The 23,515-nt window shown below is 31.0% G+C and overlaps 1 protein-coding gene across 6 annotated transcripts in view; it reads right to left on the minus strand.

Moving 5' to 3' along the window:
- The window catches only part of LOC136081622 (eIF-2-alpha kinase GCN2-like), a 75,992-nt gene extending 54,422 nt beyond the window's left edge, over positions 1-21,570 (minus strand). For 2 of the 6 annotated variants that reach the window (XM_065799126.1, XM_065799122.1), the window contains exons 1-3: positions 21,309-21,568; positions 16,816-16,937; positions 1,721-1,823 (exon numbers count right to left, since the gene is read on the minus strand). Coding sequence is in view for 4 of the 6 variants with exons in the window: in XM_065799122.1 (XP_065655194.1) it covers positions 1,721-1,823; positions 16,816-16,937; positions 21,309-21,398 (315 nt within the window). In the remaining 2 variants the exon portion in view is untranslated. Of the gene's footprint in view, positions 1-1,720; positions 1,824-16,815; positions 16,938-21,308 lie in introns of those variants that run through there. The other 4 variants (XM_065799121.1, XM_065799123.1, XM_065799124.1 and 1 more) reach the window with 4 other exon arrangements.
- Between the last annotated feature and the right edge of the window lie 1,945 nt (positions 21,571-23,515).

Here is a 23,515-nt window from a genome sequence, read left to right on the forward strand (position 1 = left end):
CAAAAGAGTAAACTTAGTGGGCAGACGCTAAAAGGCAGTAGGAGATGCAACATGTTGTACTGGATTACATGTTACCAGTATCAGAGTGATCATGATGATCCTAGACCTAACCTGACTTGTTCCCTGTGCAGCAAAAATTATCACTTATGATATGATCAAAACAAAGTTTGCAGCATTTGAAGATGGAAAATCAACACTGCTTTAGCAAAAAGAGGGAGTTATTTGAACTTTAACTTTTGTTGGTAAACAGGGCTGGCTTTACAAGAAGTTTCCAGCTTGATCCTCTAGTTGTGCAAGCCTCAAATAGTTTCTCTGCACAGCAGCCCTGTCATTTATTTTAGGGCTTACTTTGAAACAGAATCACAAAGCAACCACTTTTTTACAAACTTAAACAGACAAAAAAAAAAGTTTAACTGATTAAATAGTCATTTATTAGAAGTTTTTGAGGACTTGTATGTATTGATTGAATAATCAATGGAATACAAGTTCCTGTTTAAAAGTTGCATCTTGTAAAGCCAATTATTTTCAGGAAATTTAGGAATGAAAAAACTTATGATCTAAATATGTTGAGATTAAAAAAAAAACATTAAATGTCAACACTATAATTATTGACATATTCATAGCATCTGTTCAAGTGTATAAACCATATTGTCAGTAAAACATTTATCACCATTGATGTTCATCAGCATTGAAGGTTCTCTACTAAAAAAGTCCCAGCCAATGGGGTATGCTTAAAAATGGGTAAATGCAGGTAATTTAACAGTAGACAGTGGAGAAGGATCGTGTAAGAAAAATGAAATTAACAAAAACAAAAACATAAATATTCCTTTAATAGTAAAAAAAGGCTTTAATAGTAGTTTTTATTATGCATATTTATGTAGTATTGAGTAATTTTAATACTCAATGTGTAGTATTTCCTTTTACTTTTGTGTGTGTGTGTGTGGTTTTCAATTTTTTTCTTAATCTTTTCAATAGTAGCATTAATCAGTTATGACCCACATATTTCCATCTTATATTAATATCAGTGTCATGGTCAAAATAGAACATAATTATTTCTTGTTTATGTTATTTATTTTATTAATTTCAAAAATTTTAAAACGTTTTTTCCAGTCTAAGTATTCAATAAAAGCAATGAATGTGGACATCATGACTTTAATTACCACCAGAAAGCACAATATGGCTTAATACACAAATAATTTAATAAAATATTAATAACTAAGGAAAATAATAATAAAATAACACAATACCAATAATAAAGACAAATATAATTCAATAATAATAATAATTCAATAATAATAATAATTCAATAATAATAATAATTCAATAATAATAATAATTCAATAATAATAATAATTCAATAATAATAATAATTCAATAATAATAATAATTCAATAATAATAAAACAAAACAACAAAAATAAAAACAAGGATAGCAAGTCTTAAAGTCCACTGTAAGATTCATCAAGTCTAGGAAAACTATGGTTATTATGGTTTTTAAAAAATGTTTGAATAAACAAGCAACTTTGGGACCTTGATAGATTAAGTCAATAAAAAACTCTCACCCTATAATAAAATATTATAAGCAAGCAAAGATTAAAACTAGTTTAAAAGACAATTTTTTTTTAAACTAATTTACCACAAGTTTAATTTTATTTAAAACTTAATCACAAACATATTATATTTATTATGTTACATTCATTATGTTTATGATAATTAAGTACCTCACCGCACAGACTGAGAGCCACTTTATTAAGATTTTCCATTAGCTGCAACAAATTTTCATTTGAAATACCTTTTGCGTTTTCCAATTTTAAGTCAGGAGGTCTAGAATACAGTAAAAACAAGATGTTTTTTTAATTTTTAAAATATATACAAACAAATTTCAAATTAAAATGGAATGTCAAGTTGAGAAAAATGTGCATTTTCTGTACCTCCTTTTTGCTTTTAATTTTTTTAATTTTAAGGTTCGAAGGCAGAAAAAGCTACTTGTGAAATTTGTGTTGTGTATGGAGAGAACAAAAAGCTCAAAAATGAAAATTTAGACTTCAAAGACACACCTCATTCTGGCAGTCCAACTAAACACTACAATCTTGTTTAGTAATTTAGTTTTTTAGTCATAGCAAACAGCCAACAGTGCTCCATTGGAATCAACCTAGAAAGTGAATGTCATCTCGCAACATATACATTGTTGCTGGGAATTGAACCTTTTGAAGATATTTCTGAATATGAAAGAGAAATATTGATGTGGAAGACTGGGCTCTCAATAAATGTCAAACCAACAACTTGTCTCCATCATAAACATGTTTATTTGAAGCGTTATACAACTAAATTAACACGATGCTACAATCCATTTAATGCTCATGACAAAGTTATAAAAGGTATTTATAGTAATCATAACTTTTAGTTTTGTGAAAATGTTGTGAGTTACAATAATGAAATTATTGTCAGCCAAAGTTTATTTTAGCTATATTTAACCTTTTAGCTGACTTCTGAAAGTGCCATACAACTTTAAACTTTTTAAGATTTTACTAAAATTTTTATACATATTAAAAGAGTTCTTCCCTTTTTTTAGGTAGTCTTCGTGAAATCAACTTGGATAAAGCAAAGTACCTATGCAGTAAAGGCAAATTCGTAGTTCCAGGTGAAAAACTTTGTCCACAATGCCAAAAAAAGAACTAGTTGGAGATAAAATTAACTGAAGATAATATGGAAAAAGAATTTATACTGGAATCAACAAGATCATTGCTCAACAGTACTTTATGCGAACTTGATGTGTCTCTTCTAAAAGTTCATTTACCCAATACCTCTAACAAGCCTTCACTTGGAAAGAGAATGATAAAGCAAGTTGAAGATGCAGTTATTAAGAAGTTTGCAACTGCTCTGGATGTAACCGAATCCGATCCGAAATTAAAACCAAAGCTGGCGATCTAGACTTCCTTGTAGAATGCATGAATGAAAAACTTAAAGTTTCTAACAGAAGACAGCAACTTCAAATTTTGACATTAACTCCAAAATCTTGGTCTATCAGAAAAGCAGCAAAAGAGTTTTCAGTTTCCTAACACAAAATTCAAAATGCAAAGTTTTTATGCGACCAAAAAGGCATCATAGCATACTCTGATGTGGTTGAACGTCATCGAATCAGCAAAGATGTTATAGAACTTATAAAGCTTTTTTACTGTGATGATGAGTATTCAAGACAAATGCCAGGTAAAAAAGACTGTGTAAGTGTTGGGGAAAAAAATACATGTCAAAAAAATTGATTTTGTGTAACTTAAAGGAACTTTATGTGGCATATAAGACAAAGTACCCAGGCCAAAAAATTGGATTTTTTAAATTTTGCAGTTTTCGGCCTAAATGGTGCACCCTTGCTGGTCCAAAAGGTACACATTTTGTTTGTGTGTGTACAATACACCAAAATGTTAAATTAATGTTGAGTACTATAGACCTTGAAACATCTTACTATGAAATCAATCAGAAAATCTAAAGTTTGCATGATTCATATGATACAAGCTGCACAAAATTATTTCCAGCAATGATGATCCAAAAGAGCAATATGACAGTGATGAAAATGAACAGTCAGTGGATTTCAAACAGTGGACAACAACAGATAGAACTGAACTATTAACAATAAAACTTCCATTAAATGAATTCATAGAGCTCCTGTGTGAAAAACTTGATAATATTACTTTGCATTCATTTATAGCAAAATCAAAATCTAGCTATCTAAAGCATCTCAAAGAAACAATTAGTATTGATGAGGCTATTGTACTGGCAGATTTTACAGAGAATTACACTTTTGTAGTACAAGACAAGATGCAGAGTTAGCATTGGAGCAAAAGTCAATGTTCCCTTCATCCAGTTGTCATCTTCTACAAGAAAGTGAAATTTGAAATATCTTCTTTTTGAGTTATTTCAGATGTTGGATTTATCAATGAAGTTATGCATAAAACCATTAATCAAATAAAAACTCATCTTTGTCCCACAATTACAAAAATTCATTATTTTTCTGATGGCTGTGCAGGGCAGTATAAAAACTGCAAATATTTTTACAATTTATGTCAACACACTCAAGATTTTTTGTTCGTTGCATCTGGAACTTCTTTGCAACAAGCCATGGCAAATTTCCATGCGATGGAATAGGTAGCACTGTTAAAAGGCTTGTTGCAACAGCTAGCTAGCAGAGTCCAACCACAGGTCATATACTGTCTTCTCAAGCAATGTTTGAATACTGTCAAAAGTCAATCAGTGGGATTACGTTTGTGTATGTCACTGCTGACGAAATGGAGCTAGTAAGAAACTTACTGATAGACTTTTAATAGCAATCACTATTCTTGAGACAAGAAGTTTCCATCAATTTATACCATCTCATTCAATTATAAAAATGAAAAGAGTATCCAATGATGATGATTTTGCTCTAACATTTGACTTCCTCAAAAAACAAAAATATGAAATTATTAAGATTGACAATGTTATGATGTCACAATACCTATTTTGCAAATACAATGATTTTTACTGGCTTGGTATAGTTTCTGAAGTTAATAAAGAATGATGATTTTATGGTAAAGTTTATGCATCCATATTATCCAAGTCGGTCGTACTACTGGCCAAAGCGGGATGATAATTGCTGGGTCCCAAGAATGAATGTCATTTCTCTTGTTAAAACACCTTCAACATCTTCTGGGCATCAGTACCAAATCTTAAAAGAAGATGAAACTCTATTTGAACAAGTTTTATCTTTTCAGTGAAAGTTGATTAATATTTTACTTTCATTATTTAAATGAAAATTGAAGTTTATCAATTTTAGTAATATTTAGTTATTCCTTTTCATTTTTATTGTTGAGCTTTTTTCAATAAAGCAGGTTTTTAATATTTTTTTAACAAGTTTGCATTTTAGTTTCTTATTTTTTAACACAACACTTGAGCATGTAACCTAAAATTTTAGCATGCAACCAATATTTTGAAATAATACCTAACTATTAGTTAATAATTTATTAGAATAATAAAAAAAAGAAATCATCTTTTCAATGTGTTGTATAGTAAATTATAATTCCATGTATACTTTTGAAAATATTGATCAAAATATTGATCATATTGAAAATATTGAATGCAAGTTATGCAAAGCAATATAATTTTTTATTTTCTTTCAGAGACCTAAATTTTTCCAAAACATCTTACTTCAAAATGAGAGTAAGGCAACTCCAGAAATAAGTGAAATAGAAATTATGGTTACAAGAAGAAAAAAAAGTTAAAAATTCTAAAATATTAGGAATTAGCTTAATTTCTCTTCATCTTTTTATTCAACACCTTTAAAAATGGTCAGAAACAAATTTTCAGTCATATTTCTCTACTAGAACTTGAATTATTCACACAAAAAGTATCGCTATAAAATCTATAATAGAGAATAGCGACCAAATAAAGAAATTTTTTGTCTAAATTTCAAAATGACATATCTTTATTATGCTCTAAGAAACCAAAACCATCTTTTTTTATAAAGATAGCCTAGGATCACCTACTTCATTTGAAAAAAAAATTGAATTCATGAGACTTGGGAAACTCCGGGAATTAATGAAAGCCCAACCCATGGTAACAGAACAAAAAATTTGACTGACCGTTTTAAAATAAATAACTATCAAAAAATTTAAATTTCACTATTTTACATTTTTGAATTCAGCACCCTCAAAAATGGTCAGGTACCAATTTTTAACTACATTCTTCCACTAGATCTTAAATTATTTAGTTAAAAGTACAACCACAAAATCCATGATGGCAGACTTTGTAAAAAAAGGAACATTTTAGGCTGAATTTCAAAACATCATAACTTTTGATATGTTTGGATTTGGGAGCTCAAATTTTGCATTTTTTCATGTTTTATTAATAGATACCACTGGTTAAAATTTAAAGAAAATCCAAGGGGTGACTGAAATGACTGTCCCACTTTTACATGGGATTACCCTTAATGAACATTTTATTGTGCAATAATCAACATTTCTAAGCTTACACCAATTATGAAATCAATTTGAAATCAACTCTTAGGAAAGAAAACATAATATTCATATGAGTTTAAAGATTTAACATTTGCCGATGGTTCATTATTATTTATTATATAAACGTTTATTTAGATTTATCTAATAGACTAAGGTAATACAATATTTTTATAGATGATATTATTTTTAAAAGTTATATTATTATTAACATTCAGAATAAAAATATTAAAAAAAAATTATTTACAAACATCGGAGAAATATTGATTTAATATAAATTTTTTTGTTTTACAGTAGGGGAGGGAGGGGAGCATTGGGCAGTCGGGAGGTCATTTCTCATAATCTATTCTATATATTTTTTGTTTTCTACCATAGCACTATAGTTTTATAACTGGCAACACCGCTCATCAAAAGTGTCTCTGTCATTTCACTTGGTTGTCAAGTTACATGCGCTTAATGATTTGTTGCGTACAAAAGTAAATATTTTGTTTGGGATTTGAAGAAAGATAACAAAGAAATCTGCAAGAAAGTGTAAGTATCTGTGTTAACTTTTTCTTTTGCATTTAATAAACATTATATTTACCTGGCAATTAGGATTTAACATTTGATAAAAATAAACTTATTCAAATCTATTTGAAAAGTGAGGTTATAGAGAGCATTGGGCACGCAGGTAGGAGGGAGGTTTGGGCATGCTCAATGCTCCCCCTTTTTTATAGTTTGTTTTGGTGTCATACGTTTGTAGTTTTTTGCTATGCCTATTGTTTAATCATTTCTTTTTAGGACAATGCCGTTTTCATTTAAAAAAAGAAATAAACGACGTGAAATACCTAAAGATGTTATTTTGCGCGCATTGGATGAGGTTTCTAAAGGAGGAAAAATTAAAACTACTGCGATTAAATATGATATACCCAGGTCTAACCTTCAAAGATACATAAAACAGGGTGGCGTTGTGAAAGATACTTCTTCTAAATTTATATCATCCCAAATATTCATGAAAGATGAAGAAGAAAAAATTTCAGAATATCTTGTAACATTAATTAAACTAAACCATGGAATGTCAAAACTGAAGGCACGTGAATTGGTTTACAAATACGCCACTGCTATTAATAAAAAAATACCAGACAACTGGACAGAAAAGAAACTTGCATCCAATGATTGGCTAAGGGGATTTTTTAAAAGACAACCTCATCTTTCGATAAGGACACCAGAAGCTACCAGTCTCTCACATGCCACAAGTTTCTATAAGAAAAATGTCAGAGATTTTTTTGAAAATCTTAAAACTGTATATGAACAGCATTGCTTCGGCCCTGAGTCTATTTACAATATAGACGAAACTGGATTATCAACAGTACAACGAACCCAGAAAGTGATTGCTCTCAGAGGCACTAAGCAAGTTGGGAAAGTAACGTCAGCTGAAAGAGGGACACTTGTAACGGTTTGCTGCGGTATTAATGCATTGGGTAACTCAATACCACCCTTTTTCATATTCCCACGGGTTAATTTTAAAACATATATGCTAAATGATGCACCTGTTGGTTCAGATGGAGCAGCACATCCTTCAGGGTGGATGACAGCACCATGTTTTTTAAAACATATACACCATTTTGCAAAACACGCAAAACCAATGCCTTCCTCACCAGTTCGATTGCTGCTGGATAATCACGAGAGCCATATTTCAGTACCAGTTCTTGATTTTTGTAAAGAATCAGGCACTGTTTTAATGACTTTCCCACCGCACTGCAGCCATAAACTGCAACCCCTAGACCTGACTGTCTACGGACCACTCAAAACTTATTATAACACTGTTGTAACAGATTGGATGGTAAGCAATCCTGGCAAAAAACAATTTATGAAATCCCAAAATTAGCAGCAAAAGCCATCCCACTTGCATTTAAGTTGCAAAATATTCAAACAGGATTTAAAAAACCTGGCATTTGGCCATTCAATTCAAACATTTTCTCTGATGAAGATTTTGTTTGTTCTTCTATAACTGATCGCTGCTTGCCGGAAGAGAATAATGTTGCTACAGAAAAATCGATTTTAGAACAACCTATCATGGAACAGCCTTCAACAGAAGAAAATCTGAGTCTGGAGGATCGTACAAGTTCAAATGTGGAAGTCACTGGGCCATCTCAAATGGAATCTTTATCTAAAAACCAGACTAGGGGCACTGTCAATGTAACACCTGATTTAGTAAGACCATTTCCGAAAGCCAGCCCCAGAAAATTGGATGGCATGAAACGGAAGAAAGGAAAAAATAGAATACTGACAGACACACCCGAGAAAAGAATTATAGAAATGGAAGAAAAAGAAAGAAAAAGAAAAGATAAGATCAAAGAGCTCAACAAAAATCGAAAATGCTCTAGAAACGAGAAAAACACGAAAATTAGCAGTGATGATGAAATAAAAAATGCTTCCATTTCTGATGTAGACCTTGTTGAAATTGATTCATCGGAAGAAGATTTTGATGTTGACGATGTGATTGTTATGGATAGAAAATTCCAAATCAATAACTTGTTAGTTAAATTTGACACCAAAAAAACTGTTTATCATTATGTTAGAATAGTCGAAGAGGTTAATCACTCCATGGCCACTGTCAAATTCATGAGAACGAGTAAGATAAGAAATACGTTTATGTTTCCTGACATCGAGGATGTAGCCAGCGTCCCCCTGGAGGATATAAAGACAAAATTGCCTACACCAACAACATGGATAAAACGTGGCAGTCTAAAATATAAATTTGACAAGCCTCTTTGGGTTATACCAAATTTAAGATAAGTCTTATTAAGTCCTACATTGTGCAGTATTGATTCCAAGTGACATTGTTTAATTTTTTGTAAAGTCTATGATAAGAAAAAATGTTTGTATTACAAGTTGGATTACAATTTTTTATAGCAATGCTATATAATACTTAAGCATAGTAGTATATTAAAACAATATTGTGCATATTAAATACAGTGCCCAAACCTCCCCACAGGGGTGCCCAAACCTCCCAACTTCAGGGAGGTTTGGGCACTTTAGACATGTGTTAGAAAATCTTATGTAACTTTGCGAGTAATTTGAATACTAAAACTCTTCTTAGCAATAATTACAGCCAAATATGTGTGCAAGATATATTTGAAATAAAATTTTTATTATAATAAAAAATAATAGTTTTATTAGCATTTATGCGAAAAAGTGCCCAATGCTCCCCACTCTCCCCTACAGCCTGTATTTCAAACGTTAACGAGAATTGTTTTGTGTCAGTGCCAGAAATTAAGTGCACACCAGCAAATTCCATAATTCATAAATATATTATGAATCCATTAGCTAGTGAATATTTTTATCATTAAAAATATGCCCCTCTGTCTTTAATTTTATTTACTTTATTAGTGATTGTTGTATTTACTTTCATAAATTCTAAATGTTGTATGTAATTTGTTGTGCAGTTTCTTAAGAATATCATTAACTTTATTGTTTTAAGATAAAATTGTATCCCCTTAAGATATGCAGGTATTATTTGCAAAATTAGCAAGTATTGAAGTGCAACTTTTTTTTTTTTTTTTTTTTTTTTTTTTTTTTTTTTTTTTTTTCATCTTCGCTTCCATCAAGGCTGCAAGCAGCCACTAATTGAAGTTGGAAGTTACTGTAAAAGAAAAGATGAAGATTGTAGAGCAAGATAACGATTGACGGACGATTTAAAAGATTGCAAATTATATGAATCAGGAAAGCAAGATGAAGGAAGCGAATTCCAAAGAACTGATGTTCGAGGAAAAAAACTAGACGAATAAGCGTTTTTGGAGCACTTAGGAACAGTCACAGAAAAAGGATGACACTTAATTGAATGACGAGTAACACAAGAATGAATTTTAGTAGATGGCACAAGAGACGCTAGCTCTTTAGAGCAGTGCCCATTATAGTATTTGTAGAAAAATAAAAGAGAAGCAACATTACGACGATGTGATAATGGTTGGAGGTTGGCTGCAAGAGCAGGTCCAACTATGTTTACAATGCGTTTTTGCACCTTGTCTAAAAGAGAAAGGGCATCATTAGAAGATCCGCCCCAGATATGGCAACAGTATTCCAAACAAGGCCGGATTTGAGATTTATAGAGATAGAGAATAGAATCCAGAGTAAGAAAGTGGCGAGCTCGATAAAGAGATGCAACCTTAGCAGATGCTAATTTTGCAACCGATTTGATATATGGTTTCCAAGAAAGATTGGAAGTAAGAGTTAATCCTAGAAGATGAAGAGTAGGTGACTCATCGAGTACATCACCGTTCATAAATATAGGAAGATCTAAATTATTGCGATAACGATTGGCTGAAAAAAATTGAGTTTTATCTGAATTAAAGTTCACCAGCCACTGTGAGCCCCATGCTGTAGCAGAAGTGAGATCCTTTTTAAGCTCAAATGCCCCCTCCAAGCAATCAGAAGGTGTTGGTTTCTTATCACGACAAGAATAAATGGTAGTATCATCAGCAAACAATGCCACCTTAGATGGGAGAATATCTGGAAGATCGTTAATGTAAATTAAAAAAAGTATAGGGCCAAGGATAGAACCTTGAGGAACCCCTGAAGTTACAGAATAAGAAGAAGAGTGTTGTCCATCGAGGACAACTTTTATGCTACGATTGGAAAGGAAAGATTCAATGATCTTAAAGATGTTGCCGGATACACCATAAGAAGAAAGCTTATGGAGAAGACCAGCATGCCAAACTTTATCAAACGCTTTTGAAATGTCAAGAGCGATGGCCTTAACCTCTCCACCTTCATCTAATGCATGATAAAACCTGTCAGTTATTACTGTTAGCAAATCAGCTGTAGAACGAGAAGATCGAAATCCATATTGATGGTCAGAAAGTAAGTTATTAGATTCAAGATGAGAAATTAAGTGTTTGTTAATTAAAGATTCAAAAACCTTGCTTATGATAGGAAGAAGACTTATGGGACGGTAGTTAGACAAATCAGATTGCTCCCCAGAATTTTTGAAGATAGGGATAACAGATGCGGCTTTCCAGCAGGCTGGAAAACAAGACTCTGATAAGCACTTGTTGAATAGTATTGAGAGTATAGACGACAGCTCTTGAGAACACTTCTGCAAGACAATAACAGGTATGTTGTCTGGGCCACAAGCTGTGGAAGAGTCTAGGCAGGAAATCACTTTAGATACAGATGCTGGAGTGATATGAATGTCAAGCAATGGATCAACCTGTTTGTTAGCAATATCAGGTAGAACGCAATTAGTGGAATCAAGAGATGATATTGATGAAAAGTTTTTAGCAAACAGTTCGGCTTTGTCTTTAGGTGAGGTGACAAAGTCTGAACTGTACAAGAGAGGTGGAATTATAGATTTGCCCTTATTATTGATATTATTAAAGATTCTCCAGAAGTCACAAAAGCCTAATTTTTGAGATGAGATACGTGATTTCATGACCTGAGAATAGCGGGTTTTGGCGTTAGACAAAACCTTTTTACAGTTGTTTCTAGCAGTAATAAACAGACGTCTGTTTTCTGGAGAATTGTTTTGCTGATAAATATGGAAGTAACGGTTTCGATTGGCAATCGCAGCAGCACAGTGTGAGGAAAATCATGGAGGAGAGTGAGGTTTGACCTGGAATCGTCGAGAGGGAATAAAAGATTCCATGCCTGCCTGAATTCACGAAGTTATGTAAGAAGCACATTTGTCGACAGGAAGTTGAAAGATTTCAACCCAAGGGCCATCACGAAGAAAATCACGGAAAGAATCCCAGTCAGCTTTACTGTAGTTGTAAGAGGTTCGATAATAGGGGGATTCAGGTGATGAAGAAGAATGAGATATTAGTTTTAGAGAGATCAAACTGTGATCAGAAGCACCTAAGGGTGAATGTGGAGAAACTGAGCACTGACTAGGATCAGAAACAAGACATAAGTCAAGTAGAGAAGGTAAATGATTAGGGTTGTCAGGAAAGCGAGTTGGAAAGTTGACTATTTGAGTTAGGGATTGAGAAAGGCAAAAGTTGTGGGCTTTAATGACTGCAGAGTCACTGACACTAGAGCCAAGCCATTCAGAGTGGTGAGCATTAAAGTCACCGACAACAACTATATTAGCTGATGGATAAAGAGAGAGGGCTTGGTCAATATGATCGGAAATAACATCAAAAAGAGTGCAGTCTTGAGATGAAGGAGAGCGATATAGAACAAAGAGAAAACAATAGAGTGAAGTGGTACTAAACGAAAGCACATGAAAGAATAGCCTGTGGATTCAAACCTAGTTTCACGACAAACAGGTGAATTCTTACGAATGTAAATGCCCAGGCCAAGCATGTGACTATTGGAGTCTTTACGAATCAGAGGAAGATAACCATCAACACTAAGATCACAAGATGAGACAGCCGAACTCAAATTAGTCTCACAAAGAGCAAGTAGGTCTGGTGAACATTGCAAGAGATAAGACTCAACAGAAGAAAAGTTACTTCGAAGACCACGAATATTAGTGAATGATAGGTTTAGAGAAATTGGTGATGATGATGGTTTTTTGTGTTTTATAGTTTTTGGTACTTTATTCATTTTTAAATTAGATTGAAGAACTTGACTCAAAGCATAGATAGTACTCAGGACACCGTTTAATAGCCCAAGCAATTGCCTCATTACTACTAATAAACCCTAAGCCGTAACAAAGGGCTCCAAATGTGGCCTCCGCAATGCACACCAAAAGTACAAACAGGGACACCATCCATGCGCAACATGGCACTGTTAATACTTTGATATTTTTCAGCTGTTGATGGAATCAGCCTCTCTGAGAGCTACCACAGAGTTCGGGAAACCTGACTACCAGCCGGCCTCAGAACCATAAAACTGAGTTTTAGAGCTGTACCCTCATAAGGAGATAATAGAATGAGTTGCCTAGTCATAAAAACAGTGACACAAGCAAACCCATGCATTGAGTCAAGAAGATCCAGCATTCAACATCCTAAACTGGAAACAATGTATTAAAAATACATCTGCGCCAGCCTAATAGATGAAGAAGGGTTGCGAGGCTGGTCAACAGATAGAATCTGTTTACCCCTTAAGTCTTTGCCTAGGAGGCCTTCTACAAGACAGTAGCTGGGTGCATTTAACATCTGCCCAAGATGAGTATTTTTATCGAGACACCATCTCTAGCCTTTACTCAACCAAGAGCCCCAAGGCAGGGGGTGTTTTAAATCGGAGTTGGCATCTCCTAGCCTTTGCCTAAAAAGGCGTATCCTACAAGGCAGCAGGACATGAAGCAGATTGTACTGGGTTACATGTTACCAGTAGCAGGATAACCTGATCTGACAAAAAAAACTTGGTAAACTACAAAACACATCAAATTTAATTTTAGGCATAATTACAAAAAGTAACAAAGATATGCCAATTAATGATTTGCCTGACAGAGTGTCATTGCCACTAAAAGCAGTAGAGAATTTAAGTACTCTAGAAGAAAAATTAAATAACAAGAAAATACTTAAGCAAATGGTAAATATTTTTTTATGATTCATTTATGTGTTTCGTATCTTTATACAAATTATGTATTTTAAACAAAATACTCTTTGAAGGTTTTTTGTAAATAAGAGTTTATATTAATTTAAGTCTAACCAAAAGTAATTTTAATTATTGCAAGGTTATATATTTTTGCAGATTAATTATTTGGGACAAATTGGAGTTAAAGACAAAGGAGATTGTATATGTTATTTACTAAGAATAGTTTTTAAAAATGGCCTAGCTGTAAAATTAAACTATGCAGGAAGAGGACAAAAAATTGGAACAGGAAAAATGTTGACTGCATATGTTGCTATTGGTAAGTGGTTTAAAAAAGTTATTTTTTCAGTTTCAATTTTGCATAAAACACTTCAACTTATTAAGTTTTTTTGGTACATAATTAAACAAACAACTCATTTTTTTGCAGAAGCTGTGAAGTCAAATAAGCTTGGCTTATGCAGGCATTTGATAGAGATGGTTGAAGAAAAGATGATAGCCGTGGGCACCAAATATCATTAGCTAAACACGACTCAATAACAAGTAACTCGGCCAACATCGAAACTACTCCATAAATATTATAGGGAATTTTTTTATTTAAAACTCAATGTGTTAGTTTTTGGTTTATGTTTGTTGTTTGCAATGTGTATATTTAACGGAGAAATTATGTAAATTAAATAGATACATTTTTATACTTGTATCATACATTTTTGTTTTTATTTCTCTATAAATTTCAATGAAGCGATGCAAATCATCTATTTGTAACAACGATCTAATGTTGCATAAAACATTAGGCCAATATACAACATTTGTTGTTGAAACTCAGTATATAGCTAATTTATAATAATACTTGCCTAACATTTTATACAATATTGGCCCAATGTTACATACAATATTGGGCCAATGTTGTATACAACGTTAGGCCAATGTTGTATACAACATTGGGCCAACATTGGGTAAATGTTGTGTACAACATTAGGTAAATGTTGTAAACAACATTGGGCCAATGTTACACACAACATTGAGCCAATACCTAACCAATGATTAAAACTGCATTGGGCCAACATCGAATTTCAACATTGGGTCAATGCATCACAGTGCATTGGTCCAATGTTAGTCCAATGTAAGCTTGCTGTCTGGGTTGTTTATTATATTTATATTATCTATTAATAGTAAGTAAAATGAAACCAACATCACTGTTACATTTATGTGTAAACAAAGTAAGAAATCTTAGTACAAAAGCTGATGCTACAGTTGCCAGAATACATACTATTGAAAGAAATAAGCAACTAGAAGCTGCTATAAACTGGTGTAAAGAAAAGAATCGGAGGAGACAAGCAGCATTAAAGACTGGTATGTTTCCTTTTATAAAGAATAGAGAGACAATCAACAGGCAATTAGATGGAATAGTCACTAATGGACAAGAAAGAAGTTATTGTACTATACTTACAGAAGATGAAGAAGAATGTTTTGTTCATTCTATAAAAAATAAGAACAGGTCTTTAAATTAAGCAATTAATAAAAAGGAAGTAACCAAGTTAATTCTAAATATGCAATGTATTAGACATCACACTAATACAAAGATGAAAGGAAAGTTTCACGAAACATCATTAAATCTTGACCTGCGCTAGAAAAAGGAAATAAGTTAAAATAAAATAGTTGAATCATTTAACCTACAATGATCATATGAAATCTAAATAGGGTAATCAGAATCATTTTTATATCTCTTTTTTTAGATCAGATTATTCTTTTTATACAATGGTTCTCTTTTATAGATTGAAAGCTAAACTCTAAAGCTAGCAATATAATCATCAAATGATGAAAGGAAGTTTATAAACCATGCACTGAATTGTTCAAGGGCAACGGCATGTAAACATTTAGTTTGAAAATTTATATAAATAAGTATCAAAGTACTTTTTTAACTTTTTTTTTAAATTTCCATATAATAATATATTTCAGACTCTCTTTCTAAAGAACTAGAAGAAGTTGGTATTATGGTTAATGAAGAGAAAATTGAAGATGAAGAGAAAATTCTCACATCAAAGGTGGCATTGTTTGCTGGTGATACTACTATTTATTCTTGTTTTAAGCTTGAAAAGGATTTCACTTCCACTACAGCATGGGGTTCTCAGTGGCTGGTGATCTTTAACTCAGATAAACTTAATTTTTTTCAGCTAACCATTATTGCAATAATCTAGATCTTGTACTCAATGAGTTATCTACCCTTTGTCTTCTAAGATTAACTCTAACTTCCAATCTTTCTTAGAAACCATATATCAAATCCATTGCAAAATTAGCATCTGCTAAGGTTGCATCTCTTTGTCGTGCTTGCCACTTTCTCACTCAGGATTCTACTCTTTATCTCTATAAATATCAAATCTGGAATACTGTTGCTATATCTGGGGCGGACCTTTCAACGATGCCTTTTTCTTTTAGATAAGGTGCAAAAACGCATTGTAAACATAGTTGGACCTGCTCTTGCAGCCTAAATACAACCATTATCACATCGCGGTAATGTTGCTTCTCTTTTAATTTTCTATAAATACTATAATGGACATTGCTCTAAAGAGATATCGTCTCCTGTACCATCATTAAAAAAATCTATTAAAATTCATTATTGTACTACTTGTCATTTTTCTTCTTTTTAAAGTTTTTTTACATCCTTTTTTAAAGTCTCATCCTTTTACAGTGACTGTTCCTAAGTGCTCCAAAAATTCTTAATTGCCTAGTTTTTTTCCTTGAAAATCAGTTTTTTGGAATTTGCTCCCTTCATCTTGTTTTCCTGATTCATAAAATATGCAATCTTTTAAGTCATATGTTAATCATTATCTTGCTCTAAAAACTTCATCTTTTATCTTCCAGTAACTTCAGTAACTCTAATAGTGGTTTGCCTTGTTGGAAGTGAAGATGTTAAAAAAAAATATTTCAACCATATTTTCATTAATTACATTCATGGGTGCCAGCTGGTTCTTATTTCTTGCTTGTTAGTAATAATTGTTTTATGGTGTTTAGCAGTGTAAGTGTAACAACATTAAATACATACTGCTACCATTTTAAATACTGCTACCATTTTAAAACCACTAAATAGGAAACACAAACTGCTATGCTTATTTAAAACTACTATATGACGAATATAAACAATATAAACTTTATTTAAACTGCTTGATGAAATAACTTATGCTGATTTAAGATTTGTGTTTTTGTATTCATACTTTAGTATTTTTATTAAGTTATTTTATGTAACTATTTTTACTTTGTCTTAGACATAAGAATATTGCAAGTATAAAAATAGTAAAAAAAGTAAAAAAAACTCAAAATACAAATAAATAAAAAACAATGAAAATATTATGACAAAAAATTAAAACAAAAATACATACTCATATGGATAATGTATAGTAAATAGAACTCGAAGATCAACCCTGACATGAATATCTTTTTTCCTTTTTTCAACACTTTGCAATGGTGCTAATTTTAAAACAATTTCTGGAGATCCATTACCCTGATAATCAAAGTATAACAATTTAAATAGGACGATTTTTTTTTTTTTTTTTGTTTTTACTTTTTCTTTATATAAACTTTTTATTATACTTTGTATAATCTATAAAAAGTTCTACTTCTATGAAATTTAAATATTGTTAAAAAAATTGTTTATTTGTTTTGTACATTAAAATATTTTTAAAAAATTAGATTATTCTTCAAGATTGAAAAACTGAAAGGTTTATTTATACTGAGCAAAAATAATGCTTTTGCATATTTACAAATATGTTTAAAAAAATTATAAGATTATGTCTTATAATTTTTTTAAACATATTTGTACATATGCAAAAACGTTTTTTTTATAAATAATTATATAATATATAATTTTCTATACTGAAGTATAATTAATTATAATAAAAGAACATGTTTAACTGTATCTATAGATATATTAGATACTAATACGACAAAAACAAATTTTGAATGAAATTTTGGCTTTGGTGAAACCCATGAGCTTTTTAATATACACTAGGGTGGCTCTTAAAACAACATTTTTGAAAAAAACCTGTTCTGACCCCTTTACTTTGTTCTATATAATACTAAAACACTGGGTTTAAAATTTTTTTGAACAAAAAATTATTTTAGGGGTAGCTCAAGACCCTTAAAAATTTGACTGGTCCCTAAAATTTTGAAAATAAAAGTTCTTCTAAAGTATGTCAACCTGGTACTCAAAAGAAGCGAAATTATATAAAAACTTCAAAAACAGTAATCACTTTACAAAAAAAGCATGTTTAAAAAAACTATTTTTTTAAAACTTGAAAATAATGACTTTTTTTATTTTCAGCTTAAAAACAATAGTTTTTATGAATTTAAGAAAAAAGTTATTTTTTTGTAAATTGATTATTATTTTTAAAGTTTTTATATAATTTCGCTTCTTTTGAGTACCAGGTTAACATACTTTAGAAGAACTTTTATTTTCAAAATTTTAGGGACCAGTCAAATTTTTAAGGGTCTTGAGCTACCCCTAAAATAATGTTTTGTTCAAAAAAATTTTAAACCTAGTGTTTTAGTATTATATAGAACAAAGCAAAGGGGTCAGAACAGGTTTTTTTCAAAAATGTTGTTTTAAGAGCCACCCTAATATACACTTGTTCTCATATACACTTGTTTTCATATACACTTATTTTTGCTTATCCTTACATATAAGTGGAAATATAAACACATTTATTGCAATTCCTACAATATAGTTTTTTTTTTTCACATTACTATAAATGTCAGTAATTATTTTAACAAACAAGTGTTTATATTTAATAAAAAATAATCAATTTTTCATTATAAAAAAAGAAAAAATGCTCACAAGTAACTTTTATGTAACAACAGTAACATTGTTCCTGTTAATTTTGCTTTTCTTGATATTGCCATATAAAATATTAAACATATAAAAATTGAATATAGACATATTTTAGGTATATTGGTGGTCAAAATAGGTGTAAGCAGAATAATTCTGACAATAATATGTCAAATAGGTAGTTCTGTTGACCAGTCTCGAACCCCATCTTCATATATTAAACTGGCCTAGATGTAAACCTGTGCTACATTGTTTCTTACTTAGTATGATAAATACTGGATCTTCTTGAGTCTGCTCATATATTTTTGCTTGTGCCTCCTTGATAGTGGCTATGCAACTCTTCCTGTTAACTGCTAATGAGATTACAGCTCAAGAACTCAATTTAATGGTTCTGAGGCCAGCTGGTAGTAATGTTTCCCGAAATCTGTAATTACTCTGAGAGAAGCTGATTTTATTAACAGCTATAAAAGAGTATTAGCAGTGCCATATTGCGCATTGATGATTAAAGGTAAAGCTTTTTGTTTGCAATGTTAAGGTCACATAAGGAACCCTAAGCTATGACTTTGGGTTAATTAACAGGACTGAGACAACTGCATAACTCATTGCTTGGGATGCCATGCTTAACATATGAATGAGTCAAGTTTTCTTTGAACTTAAATCATGTCAAAAGTGACCCAAAATATTAAACATAAAAAACCATCTCCACCACCTAGCTGTTTCAATATATCTTTAACAAATATTAGAGGTCTTCAAAGTAACCTTCCATAATTTGAATCTTACGTCTTGCAAAACTCACCAGACTTGTTTACTTTTTGTCAGACTAATTTAAATACAGCTGCCTTCTTCAGATATCAGTATTCATGGGTACTATCCTTTGATTCGCAAAGACTCCAATAGTCACATGCTTAGCTTGGGGGTATACTTATGCATCAATTCATCTATTTGTCAAGACCTGCTTTGATGATTCTTTTATGTGCTTCTGCTTTGCACCTCTTTACTCTATAATCTTTCTCTTTGTTTTTATCATTCTATTTCTTCTCAAGACTGCACTCTTTTAGATATAATTTCTAATCAAATTGACAATGCCCTTGACTACGGATTTTAAATCGACTACGGATTGTAGTCCAGGCAACATTCTTTTCATAGACTGGCACTTGTCATTAATGATAAGTGGTGAAAGGATTTTTTTGTGGTTCATATTTAACTATATTTTACTAGATGTTACACATACAATACAATGAAAAATGACTCCCATCTACCTTACTCTGGAAAAAAAGTTATCATGAACATTTGTCTTTATAAGTTAAAAACTTTTTTGACTTTGGAAGGATTTGGAAGATTTCTTCATTGATAATCTGCTCCTCCTTCTCCCCTAATCTAAGGCGTCATGAGCCATTTGATTTGACATGGAATGACTCATAGTTAAAACTGATGACCAAGATCTAAAAGTTACTCATTTGCCTATCAAATCGGATCTAACAATTTTATGACCAATGTTGTGGCCTTTTATGACCAATGTTACTGCCTTAGTTAGAGTCGAAGCCTTACTAAAACTTTAGGCATTTTCTCAGATAAAGACTGTCAAAAAAAGTTGTTTAATAAGTAAGTAGTTTATACCATCCCAAAAAACATTATGTTGCTGAATTTGATTTTAAATTGCTCAGATTGCAGTTAGTAAGTGACCGGGGCCCTGGCCCCAGCTAAAAACAGAAGTTTTTGCAAACCCGGCCCTGGCTAAACAAACACAATTTGCAGGGGTTACTAGCCGAGACTGGATTTTTGTTGTTGTTGTTGTTGCTGTGTTTTTTTTTAGTTACTTAAAATTTGTGATGAAAGTTTAAGAAAATATAAGAAAAAGTCACAAAAATAGTATATACAAATATAATATAATTCATAAATATTTACAATGACAAATAAGAAAGAACAAAGTAGATCAGATGGATATATGGTGTCTTTAAAAGATAGGAAAAGAAGCAATGATCTTAGAGAGAGTATGAGAGTAGTAATTATATTTATAGTGTGTATCAGAGAAGATGATAATGATGCCAATGATTAAGATGATGATGATGATCATTGTCATCATCATCATAATCATCTTAATCATCATCATCAACTGTATGCTTGATGATGATGATGATAATGATGATGATATTATGATGATGATGATGATGATGATATTATGATGATGATGATAATGATGATGATGATGATGATGATGATGATGATGATGATGATGATGATGATGTAGAGATGATGATGTAGAGATGATGATGATGATGATGATGATGATGATGATGATGATGATGATGATGATGATGATGATGATGATGATGATGATGATGATGATGATGACAATGAGATAATATATATATATACCTTTATATAAAATATATCATGAATTTTAAATAACAATAATATATTAATATGGAATATCAATAGTAATGCAGCCCCAGTCACAAACCCGGCCCCGGCTATGTTTTATCAAACCCGGCCCTGGCCCCGGTCAAATATCAACCCCGGTTGCTTACTAATTGCAGTTGAAAAGTTGGTAATAATAGCATCTGCCATACCATTTTGATTGGTTAAGTGCAAGAAAAAAAAAATCAGCTCTAAAGTAAATTACCACAAAACAATATGGGTGTCTTACAGTTGTGTAAATGGCTATCTTATCCAATCAAAAACTTTAAAAAATCAAAAAAAAAGTTTTTTTTTCGAGACCAAGCAAGTTGCCACTGCTAAATGATCAAAAAGCTAAATATCTCTAATAGGCCGAGGAACTGCCAACATTTGTTATGGTTTAATACAAACTCCAATTTGGAGCAAAATTTTTAGTAATTTATTTTAACTCACTTTTATTTTCTCCTTTTATTTATTTATTTTTTCAGTACTTGTTTAAAAAATTTTAGGTATCACTATATTAACTAATTTGTATCTATTAGTGAAAACTTTATTATATATACTTAGTAATATTATTGTTTGCTTTGTATAAACGAAATTAAAGAAATATAAAATGAGCAGTTCATATGTTTTTTATATTTTAAAAACTACCTCAGAATAATTCACGTTATCATCCTCATATATTGCTTGTATAGTTTTAACTTCCTTAGTTAGCATTTCACGCCAATCTTCGCTCTTCATTCTTTTTAAATTATTATATTTATTTATTTTTTTATAATAATTTTAAACATATTCTTTTACTAAACTATTGTTATAACAAGACTACTAGTTACTAGTAACTAGTAAGTATGTTAGCGAAGTCATAAGAAGAAGTAAGACTACGATATAAATATTTTAAACTATTGTTCCTTATAAGTATAATAACTTTTCTCCGAATTTCATGTATGTTTTGATTACTCAGTAATCGAAGATTATTTTAAGATTACGCGCTTTGATCCTCGTATTTATAAATTATCATTTTCGGCAATATTTTTACTTACAAGTCGTCAAACAACTCGTTTTTACCATCCGTAAACTCGAAAATATAGGTACGTGTGCAAAATTTTTAAACTATTCAAATATTCAATTATTATACATCATTGTAAAGAGCTTTAATTCAGTATTACAATGGCGAAAATTTCATAAAAAACAAATGATTCTACTAAAAGTTATGCCCATTTAAGTGACAAAAATTCATTATAAGGAATGCTTAACTGCAACCAACTTAAAAAATTAGCGTTCGGCTTACGGTAGTTTTATAATAGAACTTCATTGTTTAGTTTTTAGCGCATAACTTTGCCTCGCTTATATTTTTATTCAAGTTATAACAAACAAAAAAAATTAAAATTGCTTAATTAAAAAAAATTATTTCTATTAACAAATTAAAAAAATTATAAATAATAATAAAATAAATCAATTTTTAAAAGATTAAAATTTTTTTTCATAAATTAATTTATTTTATAACTTTTTTTTAAAGATAATATTTATTATATTACACTTTACTTTACATATATAGGCTTATATATTAAAACGCGTAGTTCATTTGTTGCGATATTATATATGTACATAGCCTACTAGAAGATAAACAGTGAGCTGAGAGAAAGTAATAACCTCTTTAATTATATCTATTTTTTGCGAGCGAAAAATATGGCTTGAAGAAAAAGTCGGAAAAGGATGTGATTTGTGTAAGAGCAATAGTTTTGGGGAAAAAAAAGGCCTGTTGTCCCAACCGTACCACTGTTATTACTCAAGCCACATAATTTTCCACTTAATCCATGATAGATACTAAAAAATACTATAATAAAAATTGTTTAATTACTTTGACAATTAGCGATAACATTTCATGTTAATTAGTATTTAGAGAGATGAAGATATGTATTTAGAAAAAACGCTTCAGAATATCCTATGAATATCGCCTCGATTAACATCGAATAATACGCCCACCCTTATAAAAAAAAGATTTATTTGTTTTAAAATATACTTCATAATATAAAATTTAAACTAAATTAATTGTTTTCCATATGCTTATTAATGTTTTTAACAGAATTATGGCTATGAAAATAGCCTAGTTTTGAAGCAAATCTAGCATTGACGTCCAAAGATAGAAAAAGTCGATTCTTCGAGAATATCTAAAAAAAAAAAACAGATTTTCAAATAAATCCATAGATCACCACAGCACAACCATTATTAATAGAGAAGGCATATGTCCTGAAAAATAAATTATTATCTAATAACCTAGCAATGATAGATAAAATACATCAGATATTTAAAGTAACTATTTTCAAAATATTTATCAGTATTTGCTAATTAAATGCGCGAGAGTTCTTTACCTCACTTCACTAGCCTTGACCAATTTATAAAAACAAATAAATGTAAAAACTTTTCTTTCGAAGTTATCTCTATATTTTTCAAAAACTTAACTATTTATACGAATAAGTATTGAGATCTCTAAAATTATGATAAGTTTTAATTAACAACTGTACTACTGTTTCAAATTCATCATTTGCTGTATGATGTAGAGCCGTCGTTAGCATCAGCTGCCCTTCCTCGACAATTCTATAGCGTTGGGCCCTTCATTTAGCTGGTCCGTATAGTTGGCCCTCTGGCATTTCTATAGCGTATAAGGTCCCAAAAACAAGCATTTCTCTAGCCCATTATTGAGATCCCATTTTTATTAAGGTGGTTCCTACATAATCTAAAGTCAAAATTTTTCCAAAAATTGATTTTTTTGCAAATTAGATATTCTAATGTAAAATTTAACGTTCTTTCTCGCGGTATAATGTTTTTTTTTTTAAGTTTGTTTATGCTTTTTACAATAT

The sequence above is a fragment of the Hydra vulgaris genome, chromosome 06, assembly GCF_038396675.1.
Source record: "Hydra vulgaris chromosome 06, alternate assembly HydraT2T_AEP".
Lineage (NCBI taxonomy): Eukaryota > Metazoa > Cnidaria > Hydrozoa > Anthoathecata > Hydridae > Hydra > Hydra vulgaris.